Genomic DNA, 20,777 nt, shown 5'->3' with positions numbered 1-20,777 from the left:
AAAGCATCAAGGTCTTCATGGAATTCTACGAACGTCAAGAACCATTGGCCATGGGTGTATGACCGTTAACGAGCTCCGTTTTGCCGGCTAAAAGTCTCCCTTGTTTCGTTCCTTTTTTTTTCTTTCTTTCCCCCTATGTCCCCTGCTCCTCTTTCTCGATTATGATTTCATTCTTTATTGTGACACTGTGCTGTGCGTACAGCACAGCTTTGTACGGTGATTCGTTCGTTCGCTTTTGTGAGAGATCTGCTGATGTCATTCGGCACGATGTATGGTGCATTGTTGCGTGCTGTTGGATTTTGATGGATTTTGGAATAATTTTTGAAATTGAAAAGGGCTGGTACCGTGGGAAGTGTCTTAGCCACGTGTCGGTTGTAGTGGAGACTATCGAAGAGCTGAGAGTCCTAGTCGTTCCACTGCTGTTCTTCATAAAGTTCTACGTTTACTGTTATGAGAACTTCGTTGTAACATTTTCAATCACTGAGACATATCGGAACAGAGAATACAGTTTCAAGTTAAGGTAATAACTTAGTAGAGATTTCTTGTTATAAATTGGTCAGTATCGTTACTCTAGCCAGAAAGAAACTGCATAATTCAGTACCGTGTCAGAACACCGAAACAATCAAAGGGGAATTTTAAAGGGTGAGAATGGAAAATTACAAAAGTAATCGTCAACTATCGTTTCCTAGATTTCTTGCTATTTTTTCCGCCAATTATACGTTCAGGACATCATTTTTCTCTAAACTTCTAAATATTTCCCACTTTCCACGAGGAACTTTTGAAATACATGTGCGATATAATACATTGATAAAAACAGTTTGTGCTATGTGTCCAAATACTTTACATACGTCACTGTACATCCATATAAGGAACGAAACTCATTGGTTTCAATTTTTCCATTTATCGTTTGTTCAACTCTGCACTTAGTTCTATTTTCACACGAGCCACGTTCAAAAAGTTGAACGAATACATCATCACGGGCATAGGCTGTTCTCAACGTTGAACTTTTCCAGCCCCAGCCAGCAACCCAATCCAATTAGCGCTGGCAACGTCGAAATATCCGTTCGCTAATTGCGCTGCTTAAATCTATTCGTCCTGTTACTTTCCCGGCTGCCGCGGCGCGGCGTTCCAAGAATTTAGTCGTTGTCGTCGTTCGTGGTCGTCGTTGCTGGACGGTTAATTACGTTGCTCGAATTACCAGGGACCCGAGGTGACTTTGATCTGGGAAAGTTCGCTACGGCGCGTTCTCTCCTGGCCGCGTTGTCTCTCCTCTTTCTAGAGAAGGGAACACGTAAGCCTCGAATCTGGTTCGAGCAACTTCCTACTCGATCGCTGGTCCACATCAGTCTGTCGTGCACGATCGACGGACGTTTCGAATCAGCCGGTTAAACGGCCCGCTATTCGTCTTTACGCGGACGACGTTGTGTAATACGGCAATAGCACCCGGAAGGTACCATAGGAGAGGAACACGTCGACGTGTCCAACATGTGAACTTTCACTGTCGTTGATCCCCGCTGTGGCAGCTTCGCCTCTATCCGCTACCCTTCTGTCTTTTCGCTGGCTTTCTTCTTATTTGCCTGATCGATGAGTCATAATTAGATCGCGGATACTTGTACAAATTCATACTTCTATGAATATAATTTAAGAGATGAGATCTAGTTAAACGTGTTGTTTCACTTTGTTAAATATTAGGTTGAGCAGTGAAACCCACGTTGTTTTAAGCAGATAATATTACTTTCATAAAAAGTTGCTCCGTTTATATCATTTTCCTATGAAAATATTCAACTTATGATACACACGTATCTTGATGTTCTTTAAACAATTTTTATAATATTCCTCGAAATGTATACACTAGAAAAAGTGTTTATTATACCAATACGATATTATAACGAACTTCTTAAGTTCTTTATCATCACCTTTAATGATCTGTATTATAATAATTTTTCGAACGTCATGTAAAATATTATACATGAAAGCGTGCAGGATAGAAGGTAGTGTTTGTCACGTTTTGAAATTTCATCTACTTTGCAATTATGAAAAATAGTATTTATATTGCCACAGTTAATTACTTCTTGAATAAGTAAATAACGATTATCCTTCGCATTTAACTCGCCACAATCGCAACTATTAATTTCAAACACAGAATACGTAGCTTCATAACGTTACATGATGTTACAATTGATTTGATGACATTACGATTTTATCACCATTAATCTACTCTTCGAATTATCCGTTAAATGTACGCTGTAAAAATTGCAAACACGGAAAAGAAGAATTACTCTTCGCAACTGTACCATAAACTATTGTCATCATACTGCATTAACCAATCAAGGACCGAATAAAAAGAGATTAATAAAATCTCTTTCTTTCTGTAATCGCGTATAAACGAGCATAAAAACACTGAGCAAACATACATGGAACAAACGATTACGGACAATGAGTGGGAAAGCTAAATACACAGCGCGTTACGTAGCAGTGAATCACGATACGCTCGCGGAGCTCAGGTGAAAAACGTGAACAAGGTGCAAGCAATTGCACCTTGCGATCGAGTTGGCGAGCGCCACAGTGAATTAAGCACCGTCCCAGCAAAGAATATCATCGTTGTGTCTAACAGTTAGACGTGTTACGCCTGTGACGAGCGTCTATTCGACGGGGACACCGATGAAAAAGAGGATGCAAGGAGGACGGGAATAATCGAGCCGGCAAGAAATCGTGACAAGTCAAGCAGAGAGAAAGGAGGATCCGACAACGTCTAGAAAGACCTTTAAGATCTTCATGCAAAGGCATATTCCTTCGCGTCTACATGCATTCTACATATGTATATAATGCTGTGTACCCTGGCCATCCTCCAGGCTTCGAGACGTCGTCATCCACGGCTCTGGATCCACGGTGTACACGTGTAACGATCGACGGATCGGAGGTATAAGACGATGCAGCCGATTTTCCGGTCTGAAAGGACGACGCGAGGCGCGCACATGTTTGGCAGAGGAGACAACGTTCCGTCGAGAAGACACGACACGATACAAATTTAGAGTTGCCCAAGCCTCGCCGAGTTATGTTTCTGGTGATGTAGATGCGCCGGCGTGATTGTATTCACGATTATGGAATGCGATACGCATTCCGAGTAATGCACGAACCGCAATTGAGATTTCAACGAAGGATTCTGTCGCGACGATCGCCAGAGTTATTGATTTGAAGGGTGTTTTGCTTTGAATATTCAATAATAATATTCAATAAGGAGAATGTATTCTTGTTTCTATCTATTTATTTTTTCGTAGCCCTCTTCGAATTACGACCGGCCATCAGTTACGTTTCTCTTTGGTTAACCCTTATCGTCAACCTTTCCAACTACCAAGCTTAATATCTTTCGTAGTTGACATTTAGACTTAAAACGTACAGCTGAAACTTGACCTTAGAATTAATACCTTTTACATTCCTGTAGGGACGTTTTTGGTGTTAGGTTTTAAGGGTTTATTAGGGCATAATTTAATAGGAAAACTATTCTTTGAAGGAGGTATGTTTTGTTAGACTTTTTATCCGCGTTTCCAATAAATTTTTACAATATTAAAAATTACAATAAGGAAGCTACTTTTTAACCAACAAATATAAACGTCTTTATATTCAACTATAGAATATCCTACTAGGTAAATTACGAGGGTCGTCCAGAAAGTAATTCCCCTTTTTTAAATAACAGCAGTACAAATGAATTTTAAAAAGTTTTCTTCATTTGTAACTCTAATAAATCATTTTTCAATACAATCACCAGTCTTATTTGAACACTTATCATAACGTTATACGAGTTTTTGTCTATCTTCGTCATACGCTTCCGTCGCCAATTCATACAACTATCCCTTACGCAATCTTTTAAATCATCGTTTCTAGCGAAGCATTATCGACCAAACAACTCTTCAAGTTTTGCAAAGAAACTGCAACGAATGTCATTTGCAATGAAATCGCAGACACGTTCTTGAGCTCCTCTGTAATGAGAAGCGGGCGGCCTGATTGCTTGCGATTATGTATAGTTTCTCTGTGTTTATCGAATTCACGCACCCACGGCCTTACCAATAATTCACTGCAATAATAATTAACTGCTGTAATTCATTGATGAATTCCTTCTGAAAGAATTTTTTCAGCCTTCGAAAAGCGTAAAAAGGCGATCCGTGGGATTTTCAATTCGCATCGTCGTTTTAAACGCGCGATACAACGACAGTATCAGATATTTGAACAAAGCATTTTTCATGACTTTTGTCAATACACGAATGGAGCTAGGTGACCTTCTATAACAACATTCCATCGTTTTATATGGTTTCTACATGTAAACGGATAGTACTTTCTGGACGACCCTCGTATTTTTAGAAGGGGAATGTGTATTCTATTGGGAGAATTTTGATTCTCTACCATTTGTTTTCTTATAGTACATTTTTTTCTTACAGAAATTTTACGTGAAAACATAAATTGTCACGTTCTACGTATCTGTAATTTCGACGATAAGTTAATTTCTTTCCATTTAACCAAAGACGAAAAAAGAAAACATACAGGAAGAAAGTTAAATTTTTATATCAAGACGTATGTACGTTCCATCGTGCTTCCTTTAAAAGAAGAGGCGCGTATCTGAGCAGTTTCCTCGACACCGTATAACCGACCGATATGCACGTTATAGGCGGCGCGCTTGCACGAACTGGGTCAATTTGATTGACGGCAGAAATCTCGTTGGTCGAGAGCTGGAATTCTGAAGGCAAGCGCCGAGTTGCGATGGAACGAACGAACGAAGATCCTTCGGCTTCGCGGGACGAATCTTACCACCCAAGGTAATTCACGATTCTCCATGGTGTGCCGGCAGATCCGCTAGGGAAAAAAAGCGCCCACTGCGAGGAATAGTTAGATCAATAGTGGTGCCGCCGGCTGCTACGTCATTGACGATCCTCTGCCACCATTAGAACCTCGCCAAACCAAAGATAGAGGAAACTAGTGTGAGAAAGAAGGATGGAAGGGGGGAAAGGGGAGAGAATCCAGATTTCTGATAGCTAAACCTCGAAAGAACAGAGCTTGTCGGGATACATAGACTCGAATCGACCCATTCCATCATCGTGGCCAGATTCGAGATTCGCTCAGAGTCTCTATAAATCGTAGAACAGTGTATCCCAACTCTTTCTCGTATCACGACCACTTTTTATGATAACCACGACACGCCACACTTCGAATTTGCATACAAATAAAATATGGGAAGTATTTAGAAGACGGACGTAAAGGTTTGCCATTACGTATCCATAGAATTCGAAAGCACAGCTTACGTAGTAAAATTTAAAAATATTTAAAGATAATGTATTTTTATAGTATAACGTATTTAATCTATGCAACCCTTGTGTAACGTTGACTTTTTGTTATTCATCGAGTAGCTTCGTAAATTCTTTTGTCAAGAAATCTTTATCTTTTTCAGCAATTAGTCAACGTGTCCCATCCAGTATTTCGAAACATCCGATAAAACGTTTCACTATTTTTCTTTGCGTCATCTTTAAAACGTTTAATCGTTATTTCGTAGCAACCTGTACCTAATTTTCACTTAAAAAATAAAAAACACAAGGAATTCCAAATATTTCAACGTATGTGTCTGGAAAAATGCGAAAATGCTAGATACGATATTTTAAGTGAAAATGAGAAGAGCAGAAGTCCAGTCGGTGGACTACGAAACTTTTAGTCAGTAATTGACGCGGAATGGTAAATCGAGGCGTCGTTGGTCGAATTTCACAGGCAATCTGTAACCATTAGGGGCATAACGTTTTTTCGCCATCGTTCGTATCGCTGGAAGTGGCCTCTCATTTCGAGATTTCGTAGGAACCACGACGGGTGATATATGAAACCGACCCTCCAGTGCGTATTTGATAATAAGACGCGAAATAAAGAGGATAAATTAAGATCGAGCAGACATTTTTTTGTCCGCTCATTTTAATACACGCTTTAATGTCTGCGTCTCGACCTAATCGCGGGACGTCCAGGCTCGCGGTGTTCTCCGCTAATTTATAATAATTAGACCCGTGTCTCGCTGGTCCCCACCGCGTCTCTTTTTGATCTTCTCCATCCACCTCCATCGACCTTTCTAATTCACGTTGGCGAGCTACGCTAACTCGGTGATTATTTGCTCGCTTCGAGATCCCCTGTAATTTGGACGAAGTGGCTCTACGCACGAAACCGGTATTCGACACGATGCAGTTCTGTGATACACACGTCCGTGGACCGGAGTGATATTCCGCAGAAGAGAACTCTGAAATTTCGTGTCGCAAATCGGCCACGAAACGCTCGTGGTCGCCCTCTGTATCGCAATGGTAATGGCGCCAAGGCACGATCGACGATTACGATTAAACTGGCGTGTTTGGGTGAGAAGAACATGGCCGAGTATCAGCGAGGAAACCACGAACGATCAAAGAAGTCTATTGGACGTATTCAGTGGCTACCAAAAGGATTTGAAAATATATTTATTTCCCAGTGAAATGTCTTTTTATCGAGTATCAAATGTTTATAATTATATGAAAATACCATTAAAACAGTGCGAAATTTAATGTAGGTACTTGGACCTGGTTGATGTAGGCACGTAAATGATACGATAGAATGGTGTACAAGTACCTTTCGTGTTCATCGAAAATAAACATTGTCAGTCAAAACGTAACGTAGCAAGAAATTATTTCAATTGACGTGACTGAAATATTTTTTATAGATTCGCATGACCTACTATGAATCAATGCTGTGCTAATAAAACATTTCACGAAGAGAAATATAGAGGATTTCATCGATTTCGTTTTCATTATTATTCCTTTTTCCATCCTGACTTTATATTATCAAAAGCCGTATACGTTATAATCCCTGCATGAGTACATAAATCTTCTATTACGTCAAAATAGACATGAAAACATGAAATTTCAATTAGAAAATGTGTCACAAGCCAGTAGAATTTCACCAGGTGATAAATAAACATGCGTGCAATAAACACGTACTATTAGCTGCAGCTTATCTAATGCGAATGATCGATCGAATAACAAACAATATCCGATTAGGATTAAGTGGCACGTGGCGCTATAATTTTCACACGAAATACATTTTACATAAAATTAACCTTTGACACTGGAAAACATAAATCGACGATTAGAAAATTGTCACAGGCTAGTAGAATTTCATCGGGTGATAAATAGCCGTATATATACGATAAACGCTCAGTAATACCTTCACCTTATCTGTTTCACATGATCGAATATCAAAACATAGCATTCAAGTACCAAACAATATCCACATGTATACTTACCATAAATCTCGGCATCGATTAAAATTAAACGTCCGATGTACGCGATACCACTTATTCATCTATTCGAGCGTTGTACGATATCGGCAATATTGCATAGTAGATGATCGGTATAGAAATCTGCACACAAAGGCTTATTTCCCGTTGAGTAAATAGATCCATGGAGCACTTTCACTGGCGTCCTTCGCGGCCTCTCACGGTTCTCCCTCGAATCTTCATCCTTGGCTACACGGCGGCCAATGAACGTCCCGCGGCGAGGGCACAAGTGGACGGACAAATTAAGTGTTGCTCCGACAACGGGCCTGAAACACGCGTCCACACTAGAATTACATCCACCGATACCGATCTACATCGGATTTGAATAATGCACCGTGAGTTTCTTCCGCACAGCGGAATAACCAGTCCATTCGAATGGCTAACAGAACGTTACGCTAACGTTCGATCAGAGTGTGATATTCGCCCCGAAAGAAACAGAGCGTGTATGTGTGTACAGGTTGGAACCTACACGATGCTATGTTTTAGCGGCCAAGCATTTGATTTCGGTCGTTTTGTACCATACGTCGCGCTTCCGTATCTCTATGACTTCGAAATAATTCAAAGCCGTGCAGAGATACGCGATTAGATAGGGGATTACGAATCACCGATGGAGCACCACGAAAGGGAATCAGAACGAGTTTCGAATGCTTCTCGCTAATGAACCTACGCCGTACAGGAAACGCACACAGTGAGTTTTGTACAGTTCATTGCCGTCTCCGGGCATCGTTAGTCCCTGGCTAACCTTCACGGATTTAAGACGGTACATCACGCAGCCACACTTGGCCTCTTTCTCTTTCTCTCTCTCTCTCTCTCTCTCTCTCTCTCTCTCTCTTCCTCTCGCATCCGCTGCGTTTGTCATATCTTTATTATTGCCCTCGGTTTAATGCGCTTCCGTGGCGTGTTGCTACGTTTTCGTCGAACGTTTTTGTGGCCGGAGAGGGCGGGGTTTCGCCGAGCGAAATTTTTCGTTCCATTTTGAGGACGCGTTATTACCAGGCCGAGGTGGCGCGCAAAAAAATACTCCGCCAAAGACAGCGTCGGTAAGCGGTCGTCGTTGAGTGTGTTTGGCGAATGATTGTTCCGACGTACCCATGGAAATGAAACGTTCGTAATAAAGCAGCTGGCATTACCGATATGATATAGTTTTTTACCGGGCATTTCTTATCGACAGGAATAGGGGTAATGAGATGGAAAGGACTGATGACGGTTCGCTGGTATTACACGAGTGAAAGTTTTTGCCCCCGCGGTATGCGAAAGAATCGAGAAAATTATTACGCTTGTTAGAGTTTTGTGAATAACATTTGATGGTGTACCGTGGCGTTGTTTTATATGACGAAAAATTATCTGCACATTTTCATGGTAATCGACCTTACGCCGCGGTAACATTACGCCTGATCAAAATTTTCTGATACTACTGACGCCTGGACTAGTAGTAGTATAGGATTTCTTCCAGCTCACTACAACTATGCAGGTTTACAACTGCAACTTGCAAAATGAAAAATTCGAAAGTTAACGCGTTTAAAAAAATGAGATAAAGGAAACACAGAATTTTTCAGTGGTGTCTATGTACAGTAAAACTTTGATAATAAAAGATTAACCTTTTTTTAACGCGAAATCACATATATTCCAAATACAAAAAGCTATCTATATTTTAAAATAATAATGTTCTTTTGAATAAAATTAATACTGTCTTTGGTGTTCGGAGCTTTCTAAAGATCATGGTTCTGACGTTTCCGCCACGTTACTTCTGCTCCGAAATGATTTAACTTGTACGTTAAACGTTTCTTCTGTCGTTAAAAACAAAGGATCTATTTACATTGCTTCTTATTTAAAAATTACAAAAATAATATTTTGCTCGGGTAATGAAACAACGAATTGAAACAGATAAGACACTGTAAAATTTCCAAATAAACCACGATCTGCACCGGTAGTCGGCTTGTCGAGTAAATAAAATCAAAGTATGCCATAGCCCTTTCAGGTTCTCCGTATATAAAGACTTCAAGAGTTAGTCGGTCAAACGGGCAAACAAAAAAAATGGAGGAAGGAGAAAAGAAAGAAGAGAGAAATAAAAAGCAGAAAACGCGAAAAGGAGGAAAGAAGCGAAGGCAGGAAGAGAGGAAAGAAAAGGGAGGAGAAGTAGAAAAGGAGATCGACGGTAGGCGAAGGGGTATAAGGGGTTTAGCAAAGGGGAAACGTGAAAGAGGGCCTGGCCATAACATTACAGAGGAGCCTGCTGAGTGAGATATTACCGCCGTCATAACCTCTAATAACTACACAGAGCCCTTTATAACGCCTCCCAGTGCCTCATTGTATCGCGGTGGTAGGCTCCTCTTGTCTCATACGTAATGTAGGTAAGGCTTAGCGTTGAGACCTGTACTTTCAGATGGTACCATTACATGCCGGTGTGAGTATTCGCCACTATCGAAAGCCACTACGCGAGGACGATCGGCTATGGGAAAAAGAGCGTGGCACACGTGGAGCACCGGCCTTGAGTTTGCGTATATACATACGTACGGAGCATGGAATCGTGCGAAGAAGCTTGGTCGTTCCACTTTGGTCGAAACTAAAGAAATTCTGTAAATGGACGTCACGCATGTTGGAGTCACTGTGGCGGAACAGGCGAGTCTTTCTTGGAAAGGAACAAACCTTTCGGGTGATTTTGATCCGAAGGTGTCCAGGGTGGTCTGCTAACTCGCCGCCGGAACTGTGGGAATTCGGTGAGATTTAATTGCAGCCTGAAAAAGATGACATCGTGTAGCGCGGGAGCTACTTTTGGAAGCACTGGTTTTGTTAATGTCACGCTGGATGTTGGCAGCAAGCGAAGGATTTTGTTCAGTTGTTTATACTTTGGATAGGATGACAATTTTACGTGGAGTCCAAAATACGAGATTATTATGTAGAAAGAAAAGTTTGTTGAAGTGAAACCGCGACAGTCGATGAATTAATAAAATTACGTTTAATTGCATTGGAGAAGCATGAAACGCTACACGAATGAAAATGTCTTCATAACTTTTGTAATTTCCTTTAATAGTTTCGAGCAATGTACGTAGTAGCTATATCTTCCTCAGACTTGGAGCGACACAACCACCGTATACCCTTGAAGGATTATTAATAAGTTTAGTACGCACGTCGATATGTATTCACTAAATGACGTAATAATGATTAACCGAAAATCTAACTAATTATCTATCAAAAAGAGAAAAGGAGAACAAACACACAACCACCGTAACAATAATTTATCCCTCGAAGATCGTCATATAACAGGTGATATCTTCTCATACGACTCACTTACAGATGCCATCACATATCTGGTAAATGACCTAATAATGGCCAGTTACTTTAACTAATAAACGATAAAAAAAGAATAGAGAGAAGAAGGAACACACCAATGATCGAATCCCAACTAAGCGAAAGTGTCTGACAGAAACTAAAGTAGATCGGTACAAAAATAATGGAATTGTTTTAGAAGCGGTTGGTTCCTAACTAATCACACCGGACTTTAATTAGCTTCTGATCTATGTGTTGTTAGGAGCTGTTCGTATTGCGTGATTTTACAATCCGTTGGTAATACAGGTGCACATCCTGCCCGAGGTTGATAGAATACCAGGATACGTTGTCGGAGGCCTCTGCAACATTTTCTCTGTGTCTGCGTTTCTCGTATTACCTTTCTTTTATTTTCATCTTTTCTCGGGACGGGCAAACTCGTTGCTTCTTCTTTCGCTGGACCGTGCGGCGCATCTTGCAACGTCACGAGGCGTTTATCCATTTTACGTCATTTGCCATGCTCGCACCGTGAAACTGATACTCCGGGACGTTCATTTCCGCGAGGTTTTGTTGCTCCCTCAAGGGGAAGATGCGTCGGATAGCAAGAACAGCAAATTCGTTCGCGCGTTTCGCGATGCTCTTTAAGGGGAATTAGAATTACGATTAATCAGCTCCACCGACCGGATCCTCTTATATCTTCCCCCTACAGCGCAGCGTGTCGTTGCTTGATGCTCCCTTCCGGCTCGTTCCTTCGGCAACACGTGATTTTGTTATCTATGAGTTATGGCCGGAATAGCGATAAATTTCGTAAGAAGAATAACGTTTCGTAATAACATAAAAATCTTACAATATCGATGTATTATAGGGAAATAATTTCTTGAGCGTATCTATCGAACACGTGAAGTAGAACGAGGCGCTATGGCTCATAACCCCCTTAGTGCTAAATCATAAAGTCACGAATTTAGCTGTAGCGGCACATGAGTTAACGAAAGATTCGAATCGCGAGAGACTCATATCGTTGTGCCTTGGAGTTGTTTTGGTTTGCTAGGTTTAAAGGTAAACAAACTCCGGACAAAACATTATCGCTGTTATTTGTAATTGTCAACCGGAGTTACATGTGAACTTTTTGTGATACCACCGGTCGATACGAATAGACGAAAATGCTCTCTAGGACGATCATTATAGCGAGTCATACAGTGTAGAGTTGAACAGTAGCATCGAGCGAGCGACGATTACGGCCGACATACACTATCTCTGTACGTGTATTTAAAGTGATTTTAATATACTCTGACTATTATAATTTTATCACTCGTCTCTTTAATAAACCAACGCGTTTAATATACAGCTCATAACGATGTGGTCAAAACTATAAAATTTTCTTTTATAAAGTCGAATTCAATTGAAATTTCTAATAAATGATCAAGCAAATGATCAAATAAATGAATGGGTTTCAACTGTACATCAAGGATCAGTATAGTCGTTCTGTTTGAACCCAATGTAACGGCGCGCACATGTATTTTATCGTTCTTAAACAGTCGCAATATGAGAGTACGTATATGTACATAAATGTGTATGTGAATTAATTCTCATTATACGATGAGAAAATGTCTGTTGAAGTTTGAACGCTTCGAAATAAAAAATCTATAAATCGAAGTTAAATTTCAATTTTTCAAATAACTCCTGATCTGTAATCTTCTCTACATTATACACATGTCTGTCTAATGATCAGATGAAGCAGAAGTAGCGTTCTTTTTTCTTCTTTTCCATCTTAATACCTCTGTTTTACGAAGAGATGCCCGAGGGTGGTTACTTTGTTGCTTTGCCAGACTGTCGGCGTTATTCCGATGAAATTGATATTCCGAGATATCATCAGCGTTTAAAGCATGATGGCTACGTATAAATACGCGAGGCATTATGCATTATCACAGCCGCTTCGCGTGATATTGGCCGTTTTGTTGCGCGTATTTTGATTCAGCTCCGTTATCGCCGCCAATACCCTGAAGATATGCAAATTTCGTCGTCGTATACGGCTCTGAAAAGAGTTTGACAAAGAAAGTGTCTCTTTCATGATATATTGGGGAATTCTAATTAACTGTGTCTGAAACGTATGAAGTTCTTTTAAAATAAATTAACGACGATGTAGAAAAGAAAAGAAAATATACGGTGAAATGAGAAAATCACGATGCAAGGGAAATGTATTAATTTCCTATAAAAGATTTTGCGAAGATATTTAATAAATGTGGGATAGTGTGACGTGTGAGGGAAGGACGTGGCGTGAGGGGTAATTGTTTATTAGCGTTGTCAATATATGTTAACGTTGTCGAGGAGTGTTGTGAGCGTTACCAAGGTATGTTAAGGGAAAAATAAGCATGATAAATACTGTCAGAGTTGAATTTATCGTGGTCGTGTGAAGATGGTTGTGTTGTTGTGTCGTAAAAGTAATGAGAAACAAATACGCGAAACGGGGTATTATATTCGATTTCGTGTGAGTGTAAACGATATTGTATTTATCATACTGTTACCTACAAACTAATAAAATAACTTTCCTACATAAATTATACATGACATTTCTTATATTACCATTCGTTGTATATTAACACGTTAAGTGTTACAGAATGCTCAATTTAAAAATAATTTTCTAACAATATACAACGAGCTTACTGCTTTCTTTTCAAACTTTATGCAATTCTATTTCATATCGATACAATAATGCGCATGTTGGAACTCGAGTATTAAAGAGATATTAATACAACTACGAATATTACTTAATAAAAGTGTATGCAAAGTATCAACGTGCACAAGAATTTAATCTGTAAATCTTTTTATTTCCTTATTTTATTGTCATCTGCATTAATGATCAGACATCATGATGACGTCATGTAGATTAAATCACTCATCTCATTTGCATCTTGCAATTGCGTAATATCATCCTATCAACCATGTATTATTTTTTTCGTAGAACGACCAAAGTATGACTTGAGTATCTTTCTCCTCCTTTTTCAATTTATATATTATTATAATTACGTAGAAAGCCATCCTTGGATCACATACGAAAGAAAACAGATTGCCTATAAACAGAGTGACATCAGAATCCTTGTCAGAAATTTGTAAAATTATGGTATAAAAGTTGATATGTTTCATAAAAAATGTTGGTTGCAAGTAATTACTATAAATGATTCTACTTTTTTTAAATTACGGATAATTATTATCGATGACGAGAATTTAATGTTGATTACCAGTAACCAATGTAAATGATCGGAATTTTTCTTTCATTATCAGTAACCATTATCGATGGTAAAAATTTTTCCCATTATATTCGATTATTGTCAATTATTACTAACATTGCTAATAATTAGCACATATTCATTGACAACGTAAAAAAAAACGATTATAATACGTACATATTTTATTAAGCAAAAAAGAACGGTACAAAATATATGAAACAACGAATAGGATAAAAGAAATTGTAATAAAAGATTTTCAGTAATACTTGCATTAATATTTGATTAGCAGTAACCAAAAAAATTTTTCGCCATCGGTATCGGTAAGTAAAATAAAATTCGGTCTCTCGATAGTGGTAATTGATAACCGAAAAAAATTCCTGTTACCAATAATGATTACTGATAACCAAGAAAAATGTTCGTCGTTCACAATGGTTGTTCGTATTAATATTCTTCAATCATTTCATCTTTCGAGAAATTTCTTTTAGATCGATCGATAGCTGGCTTCTATTTAAACAAAAATTCATTTTTACTCACAGACCTTTCCGCCAAAAATGTTCAAAATAAATGTTATTTCGGATATCTGCTTTTTACGATAAGATACACAATACCGATCAGCAAAATTATTAACGAAAAATCTGTCTATTACATGTAAATGTGCTTTACTTCCTTCCTCGTTACGCAAAAGGAGAATTCCAAAAACTACCCTCCCCCATCGTGCAGCACAAAAACCACCGTAACCTTAGAAGCTGTTCAACATCTTATCATCGTGTCCTTCCTCTGCGTACTCGCCCTTGTTACACACAAATCCGTCGCGTGTGTACTTCCGTGAAAACGTCGAGCGCGTGTCTCTAAGCGTATCGGTGAATGCCAGAGCGGATCGTACGGCCGGTGCACCGGCCTTATGGGTGTAATGATGTTATTTTCTTGTAGCAGTAACTCCGTGGCGGCGCAAAAACCAAGCCCCCACGGCAGTTACATGTCTGTAGCAGTCCGCATACCTAGCTCGTTCGACTTTAACCCCCTGCGTGCGTACCACACGGCCCCCGTACGCATTCCGTATTCTCCTACTGGCCGGCGTGCCGTTACCGTAGTTACACACCTGGACGCCATTTGTACGGCCAAGGTAGGGGAAGCTTTCCCTTTTTATTTTTGCGTGGGTAGGCTAGATCGAAGCCACCGCTGGTGGAATCTTCTTCAAGGCGAAGCCGACGACGAGCCGGTAGCCCCTTTCGTTGCTCGTTATTACGTCGCTGTACGCGCTAGCTTTCAAGTATCCTACCTTTTTTTACTACCGAATGAAGCAGCCGATAATTAAAGGCGGACCAACAATCCCAAAGAACACACACGAGTGCGAGGTATTGCTGTTTTTGGGTCTGAAGGATGACCAATGAACGAATATTAACATATATACTTTCTCCTTTTTTTTTCAATATTCTTCCTTCTCTTTCTTAATTAAAGATTCTTTTTTCAATGTGAATACTTAGGGGACCACCTTGACCTACGTACCGAAGGAAACTGATTGCTACGGGATGGACCGCGTGAGAAGTTGCAAAAATGTACTGGCATACTATATAAAAATATATAAGATAGTGTACTTGCTCGTTGCGATATCTAATGACACAAATTTCTGCGTGGACTTTATCTTTTTAAATTGCATTTTAAATGCATTTTAATTGCATCGAAAATAGAAATTTACATATGAACATATACAGTCTACTAGTAGCTCGTAACTCGTGTAAAGTTCTGCTTATAAACTGCAGTGTATACATGTGTACATCTGCACGTGAAAACAGGATCAAGCACAGTAATTCTCTTGCCCCTTGTTCCATTCCACTCGTCATCTCTCCAACTTTTTAACGTACTTCGCTTAACTTTAATAATAAGAATTCCACCATAAATTCCTCGAATCGCGTACAGAAGGCGGATCGTTTCCTACCATTCGCGTTATTCCCTCGGCAAACGTAACTTGTAGTTCGCGTCGAAGACGGAAGGTCGGATTTTTGCCAGCAAGAGCCGCGAGACGATCGTAAAGTGGCGAGTCTCGAGTCCGTCAAAAAGTCCGTGACGCATCTTTGGTCTCGGGGCATTGGTCTTATTTAAGCGTCGACTAACGTCACCTATCGTCGGTAACCGGCTCTGTTTAATTTTCATGGGAACAATTTCGTGGCGCATAATGAGCGCGTTCTGCTCCACAGGGTCCGGTTGACCGTTATTAAATTCTCGGTAGAAAGCGAACCGATACCAGGCTACCGGTTCACCGGTTCGGTATGCCGCTCTCCTAGGCTCGCTCGCGATTTAACGATCCTCCACCGAGGATCAGGGCTGTTGAACATTATCCTGAAATACGCATTATTAATGGAAATTCAATGGATAATTTGCTCTCTCACTGATGGGTGCTTCCTTCTTTCGCCGCTGGCTAAGACCGCCCCCTTCCTCGACCAACGTGTCTCTCTAAACAATTTTAGGGTGGGCACGGGTTATGGTACTAAACTGCATAGATGACGCAAATAAAATTTATGTAACACCTCGTAGTGAAAAAATACGGCTGCTCTACCTCTGAAATTAAATAGCTTTTTTCATCAGAACTGTAAAAGTTTATTGTAATGCTTGGCCCAACACGTTGTACATTATATCCTGTGTTTTTATCGGAGTGTGTAGAAACATGCGTTCTCGCATATTCTTTTTCCACTTCTTTCATTCCCATCGGTCTTTTTTCTTATTTTTACATTGCGTGTTTACGCAACAGGTACGTCAGCAATGTTACTTAGATAATTGTAACGGCGCAATTTTTGTTTTTGAAAAAAAATTGTTGCATATTAAAGGATTAACCTGACGGAACTATTTAATTGGACAAGATAATTAAATCATTATTCGTTCTCTTGAAAACACCTTGCGGTACTTCAATATATATACCGCAATATATATGCTACATATATATACTACAAAGAAACAACTGAATTAACATCGTACAGCTCTAAACGACACTCTAGGTAGTTATTAATTATTGCAATCGTCAAATGTCCTAAATTTTAATCACTGATTTTCCAACCTCACTAATCGCGTTCATGTGCTACAACATTCTATAAATACTATACTGTACAACAACTATTAAAAGCCTCCAATTGTGCTCTAATGCTAAGAACACATAAGAATCTTGGCCGTAAGCTGAAGAGACAACGAGTAAGTAAATAAATAAAAAAAGAAGAAGAAGGATCCGCTATACCACCAAAACCCTTGAACTCTCGTTACCGTACACCGCAGATATCCTAGTATAGTGATTACTAGTAGGCGATAAAACACACGAAGACGAGCTCACGACGTAGTCCGCTGCATAATTTCCAGCGCGGTTCTTTTCTTGCGACGCGAGAGACGAGCTGAGACGCTTGTTTCACCTGGACTCTGGACCCTGTACTTGCTTTGCTCGCAAATAATACCGCGGCGCGTTTCTTATTTCGCGTGCTGCTCGCGTCGAGAACACGCGGCGGCCACTTCGACCGGTCGCGGTCACAGCTGTCCACCAGGATGCTTGATAATGCTCGGAGTCTCGCGGTACTGGCCAAGAATAATTCTGCGTGTAGTATGGACTATCATGGCTGGGACCACAAGCGGCTGGCCATTAAGACGTTGTTTATTGCTGAGGGGAAATTTTATTCATATTATGCCGCAAATAGTCGGGAGCGAAACGACTGCTGACCCGTTAGACCGATAAAGTGTCGTACAATGGATTTTTGACGCGTGTGACGGACGCTCGTTCATGGTCCTCTTTATGCGAATGCGTCCTCGTCTGTTTCGGCTGAAATGATGCTATTTGTATCATTTAAATAACGCTATATAGTGGCAAGAAGAAAGTTGGCAAGGTAAATGGTACGAAAGAATGCGATAATCTTACAAAATTATATTTGACATCAGCTGTGAGTAGATACAGTGGCGAACAAAGGATAGTTCATAGAAGGATAACATTATTTTCCAAAATGGACTTATATTTAATGAGAGCGATGAGTAAGTGTAACATATACCGTAGAATAAATGACTGTTACCGATATGGTGAACATATCACAAAGTTAATAAAATTTATGGTGTATCTATTTTAAACTTTATTTTATGTGCGGAAATTTTGGTTTGGTTCGATCCTTTCGTTCTTAAAATTATTTAAGGACGACAAACGTGTGTCTACAATCTTGTGCTGCCTATTATATCGAAACAAATGTCAGCAAATCGTGCGAACATTTTGACATTTAGAATCGTGTAAAAATTCTTTAGAAATAAAATAAAACTTTCCCATGATTCTATATAACATGATTAACATAACCGTCTCATAAATTTCTGTTAATAACAATACTTCGTTTCCTGTCCGCTGCTTCGTAAATTACAAATTAATAAATCTAAACGATCATCGTAGAAACGAAATGATTAAATAGTATATGAATAGATCTGGCCAAATTTGTATATTTACTTAGGTAGTTGCTCGAGAGAACACAAAGAGTAGAAACTTGTAAGGAATGCAGAAACTTTTGCTTCTTCGAATAGCAAGGCACGTTAATTAGATGTAATTAGAATGCGGAAAAGTTTCAAACGATTTATAATTGCATGTTGGTTTAACGACGTTTCCTTACCTCTGTTAAAAAATATGCGTTAGTATTAACTAGGAAAACATTCGAGGCCTTGAATAGTTTCTACATTTCCGTTTATCGATTTTTTTCTACGGAAATTTAACGATGTGTCAACCTTCCTCGTAGTATGTGTTTTTCTTTTTTCCAGTACTTACTATTTACTTGCAACACTTGTAGTTAAAAATTTAAACTAAATAACGAAAGAACCACAAAGAAACGATTAAAAATATTTCATGATTGTAAACTAAATAAATATGATTAATAGTCTGGGAACTTATACTAAAAGAGCGAAGCGTAGATTTGTTTCATCCTGTTAATATTAAAATAAATAAATAATCTGCATAAATATTTATATATTTCTTCCCCAAATTATTATTTCAGGCACAATCAGGAAACTCGGCATTTCCATAAGGCTTTCATAAGATTCCAATTAAAATCGTCGTCCTCGTACATGTCCCAAATGTAAAACAGAGTTCAGAAAATATGGTCCATTTGTCATTGGTAACGATCGCGTTGTGCAACACCTCGTCCTCTAGTTTCACGTATTTCACAAAAACGCCTACGAAACTTCGCAGTGTCAACACCCGATTTGCATAGGCGCATCGATTAGCGTCCAGCATTGGTCGAATGCAAATCGTCCTACCCACGGCATCCGAATTCGTCGAATCAGCCAATCGAAATTGATTTATCGCTCGTATAAATAGCTGCAGAATCCGGTATCCGCGTATATCATAACCGTGGCGTAACATCATCGTCGAAATTCATCCTCCGATCACAATGAATGAGATACAAATTAAGTGGATGGCTTCTATTTTAACCCATTAAATATCAGGTTTCATAATATTGAATTTCGTAGAAAATTTTATAAAAACTATCGCGATATTTATTATATTATGGTGGGATTCTTGATCTATTTATTTTATTTTGCACAAGTCCCTGACGCGGATTAATTGGTTTTGTTTTGCTAAAAATCGTGCCGTTCCAGATTTAGGATTTATAAAAGATTTAAATTTATATGAGTTGTCATTTAAAGATCTTGTTATTCCACTCGCAAATGTATAATTCAGGCATTATATTATTCGATGAACATCCTGTATTTATTGTTGTATAACCACTTTGTCTATAAATTCTGTGAAATCTTACAAAGCTTGCTATAAAATTCGGCTATAAACGGAGATCTTCAACAATTTATATCATATTCCTATTTTTGTGTATATAGTTTCCCTATATTTCTATTTTTATTTTTCATATACACTAGATGGTTTGTCCCATGTATTAAAGAAACGAACAAATATAGTTTGCGCTACAGAAAATTTAACGTTCTACGTTATTGTACAATTAAATTTAGTTTTTTTTTATTTTTTCTACGTGTTCTACGTTTATTTACGTGGTTCACTAATTACACGCGTTTGATGGCTGCGGTTTGCGCGAAATCTTAATGACAATGCTCTCGAAGATTCAAGTAGTTAATTATAGGACGCGCGACTCTTTTCCATCCCATCCCGTCACTGGGCGAAGCCTTTTAAGCCACTTTTAGTCTGCCAAAGTTGTTCCGGCCGCTGCTGACACGATTGTCGGCTGCCAGTATCGTGATTAAACGCATTTCGATAAAGACGCGATCCGAAACCGAGATACTAGGAGGGACATCCACTGGGATGAGGTTGTTCGATCAGCTTCAACGTCGTGCGCTAAAGCGGAGGCTCCTAGTTTTGACTGCTCAAGATCATTCATCCAACTATAACCTATTGTTAGAGATAGTAAGCGATCATCTTCTCTAGTTTTTAATTTTCGTTCTTAATAGGGGCCATAAAAGTAATAGATGATCGATAGAGTTATCGAAGTAATAGATGCTGATAATAAGAGTACTAGATTTATATCAATAGGAATTATGAAATGAACATTTGACAATAATTTGGACTTTTTATCCAGACGTTCATTCTCATCTCGAACCCTAGAGTACGTAATTCTTATAGATTTATTATAATAAAAGCTGTTAGCCGTTAGGGAAGTGCATAGAATTATGTGGATATTACTTTAATTAAATAGAATGATGTTTTGTAGAAATTACGTATGGTTGAAGCTTCATTTGAATGCATAAACCTAATGTTTAATTTTGCGTTCTCAAAAAATATAGTGTGCATTAAAAGTTACAATATATACAATGTAGGCAAATAAATACAAAACAAGTACTTTATTCGAAAAACATTTCTTGTATATATATATAAGTATAAATTTCTTCTTGGATTATTGCAAATGTAATTTAACTTTATTATAATCTTTATAAAAAAAATAAAAAGGAAGAATGAGATATCGAACAACTGATAGCCTTGAGAGATCGGAACTCGTGGCCTTCGC

The 20,777-nt window shown here is 39.0% G+C and overlaps 1 protein-coding gene across 1 annotated transcript in view; it reads right to left on the bottom strand.

Moving 5' to 3' along the window:
* LOC122568269 overlaps positions 1-20,777 on the bottom strand; it is a 292,044-nt gene that overhangs the window by 110,242 nt on the left and 161,025 nt on the right. Inside the window, exon 5 of the mRNA XM_043727837.1 lies at positions 7,292-7,590. Within this exon, the coding sequence (XP_043583772.1) occupies positions 7,292-7,306 (15 nt within the window). The 5' untranslated portion in view covers positions 7,307-7,590. The remainder of the gene's footprint in view (positions 1-7,291; positions 7,591-20,777) is intronic.

The sequence above is a fragment of the Bombus pyrosoma genome, linkage group LG6 (assembly GCF_014825855.1).
Source record: "Bombus pyrosoma isolate SC7728 linkage group LG6, ASM1482585v1, whole genome shotgun sequence".
Lineage (NCBI taxonomy): Eukaryota > Metazoa > Arthropoda > Insecta > Hymenoptera > Apidae > Bombus > Bombus pyrosoma.
This window is presented reverse-complemented; position numbering and strand designations above follow the sequence as displayed.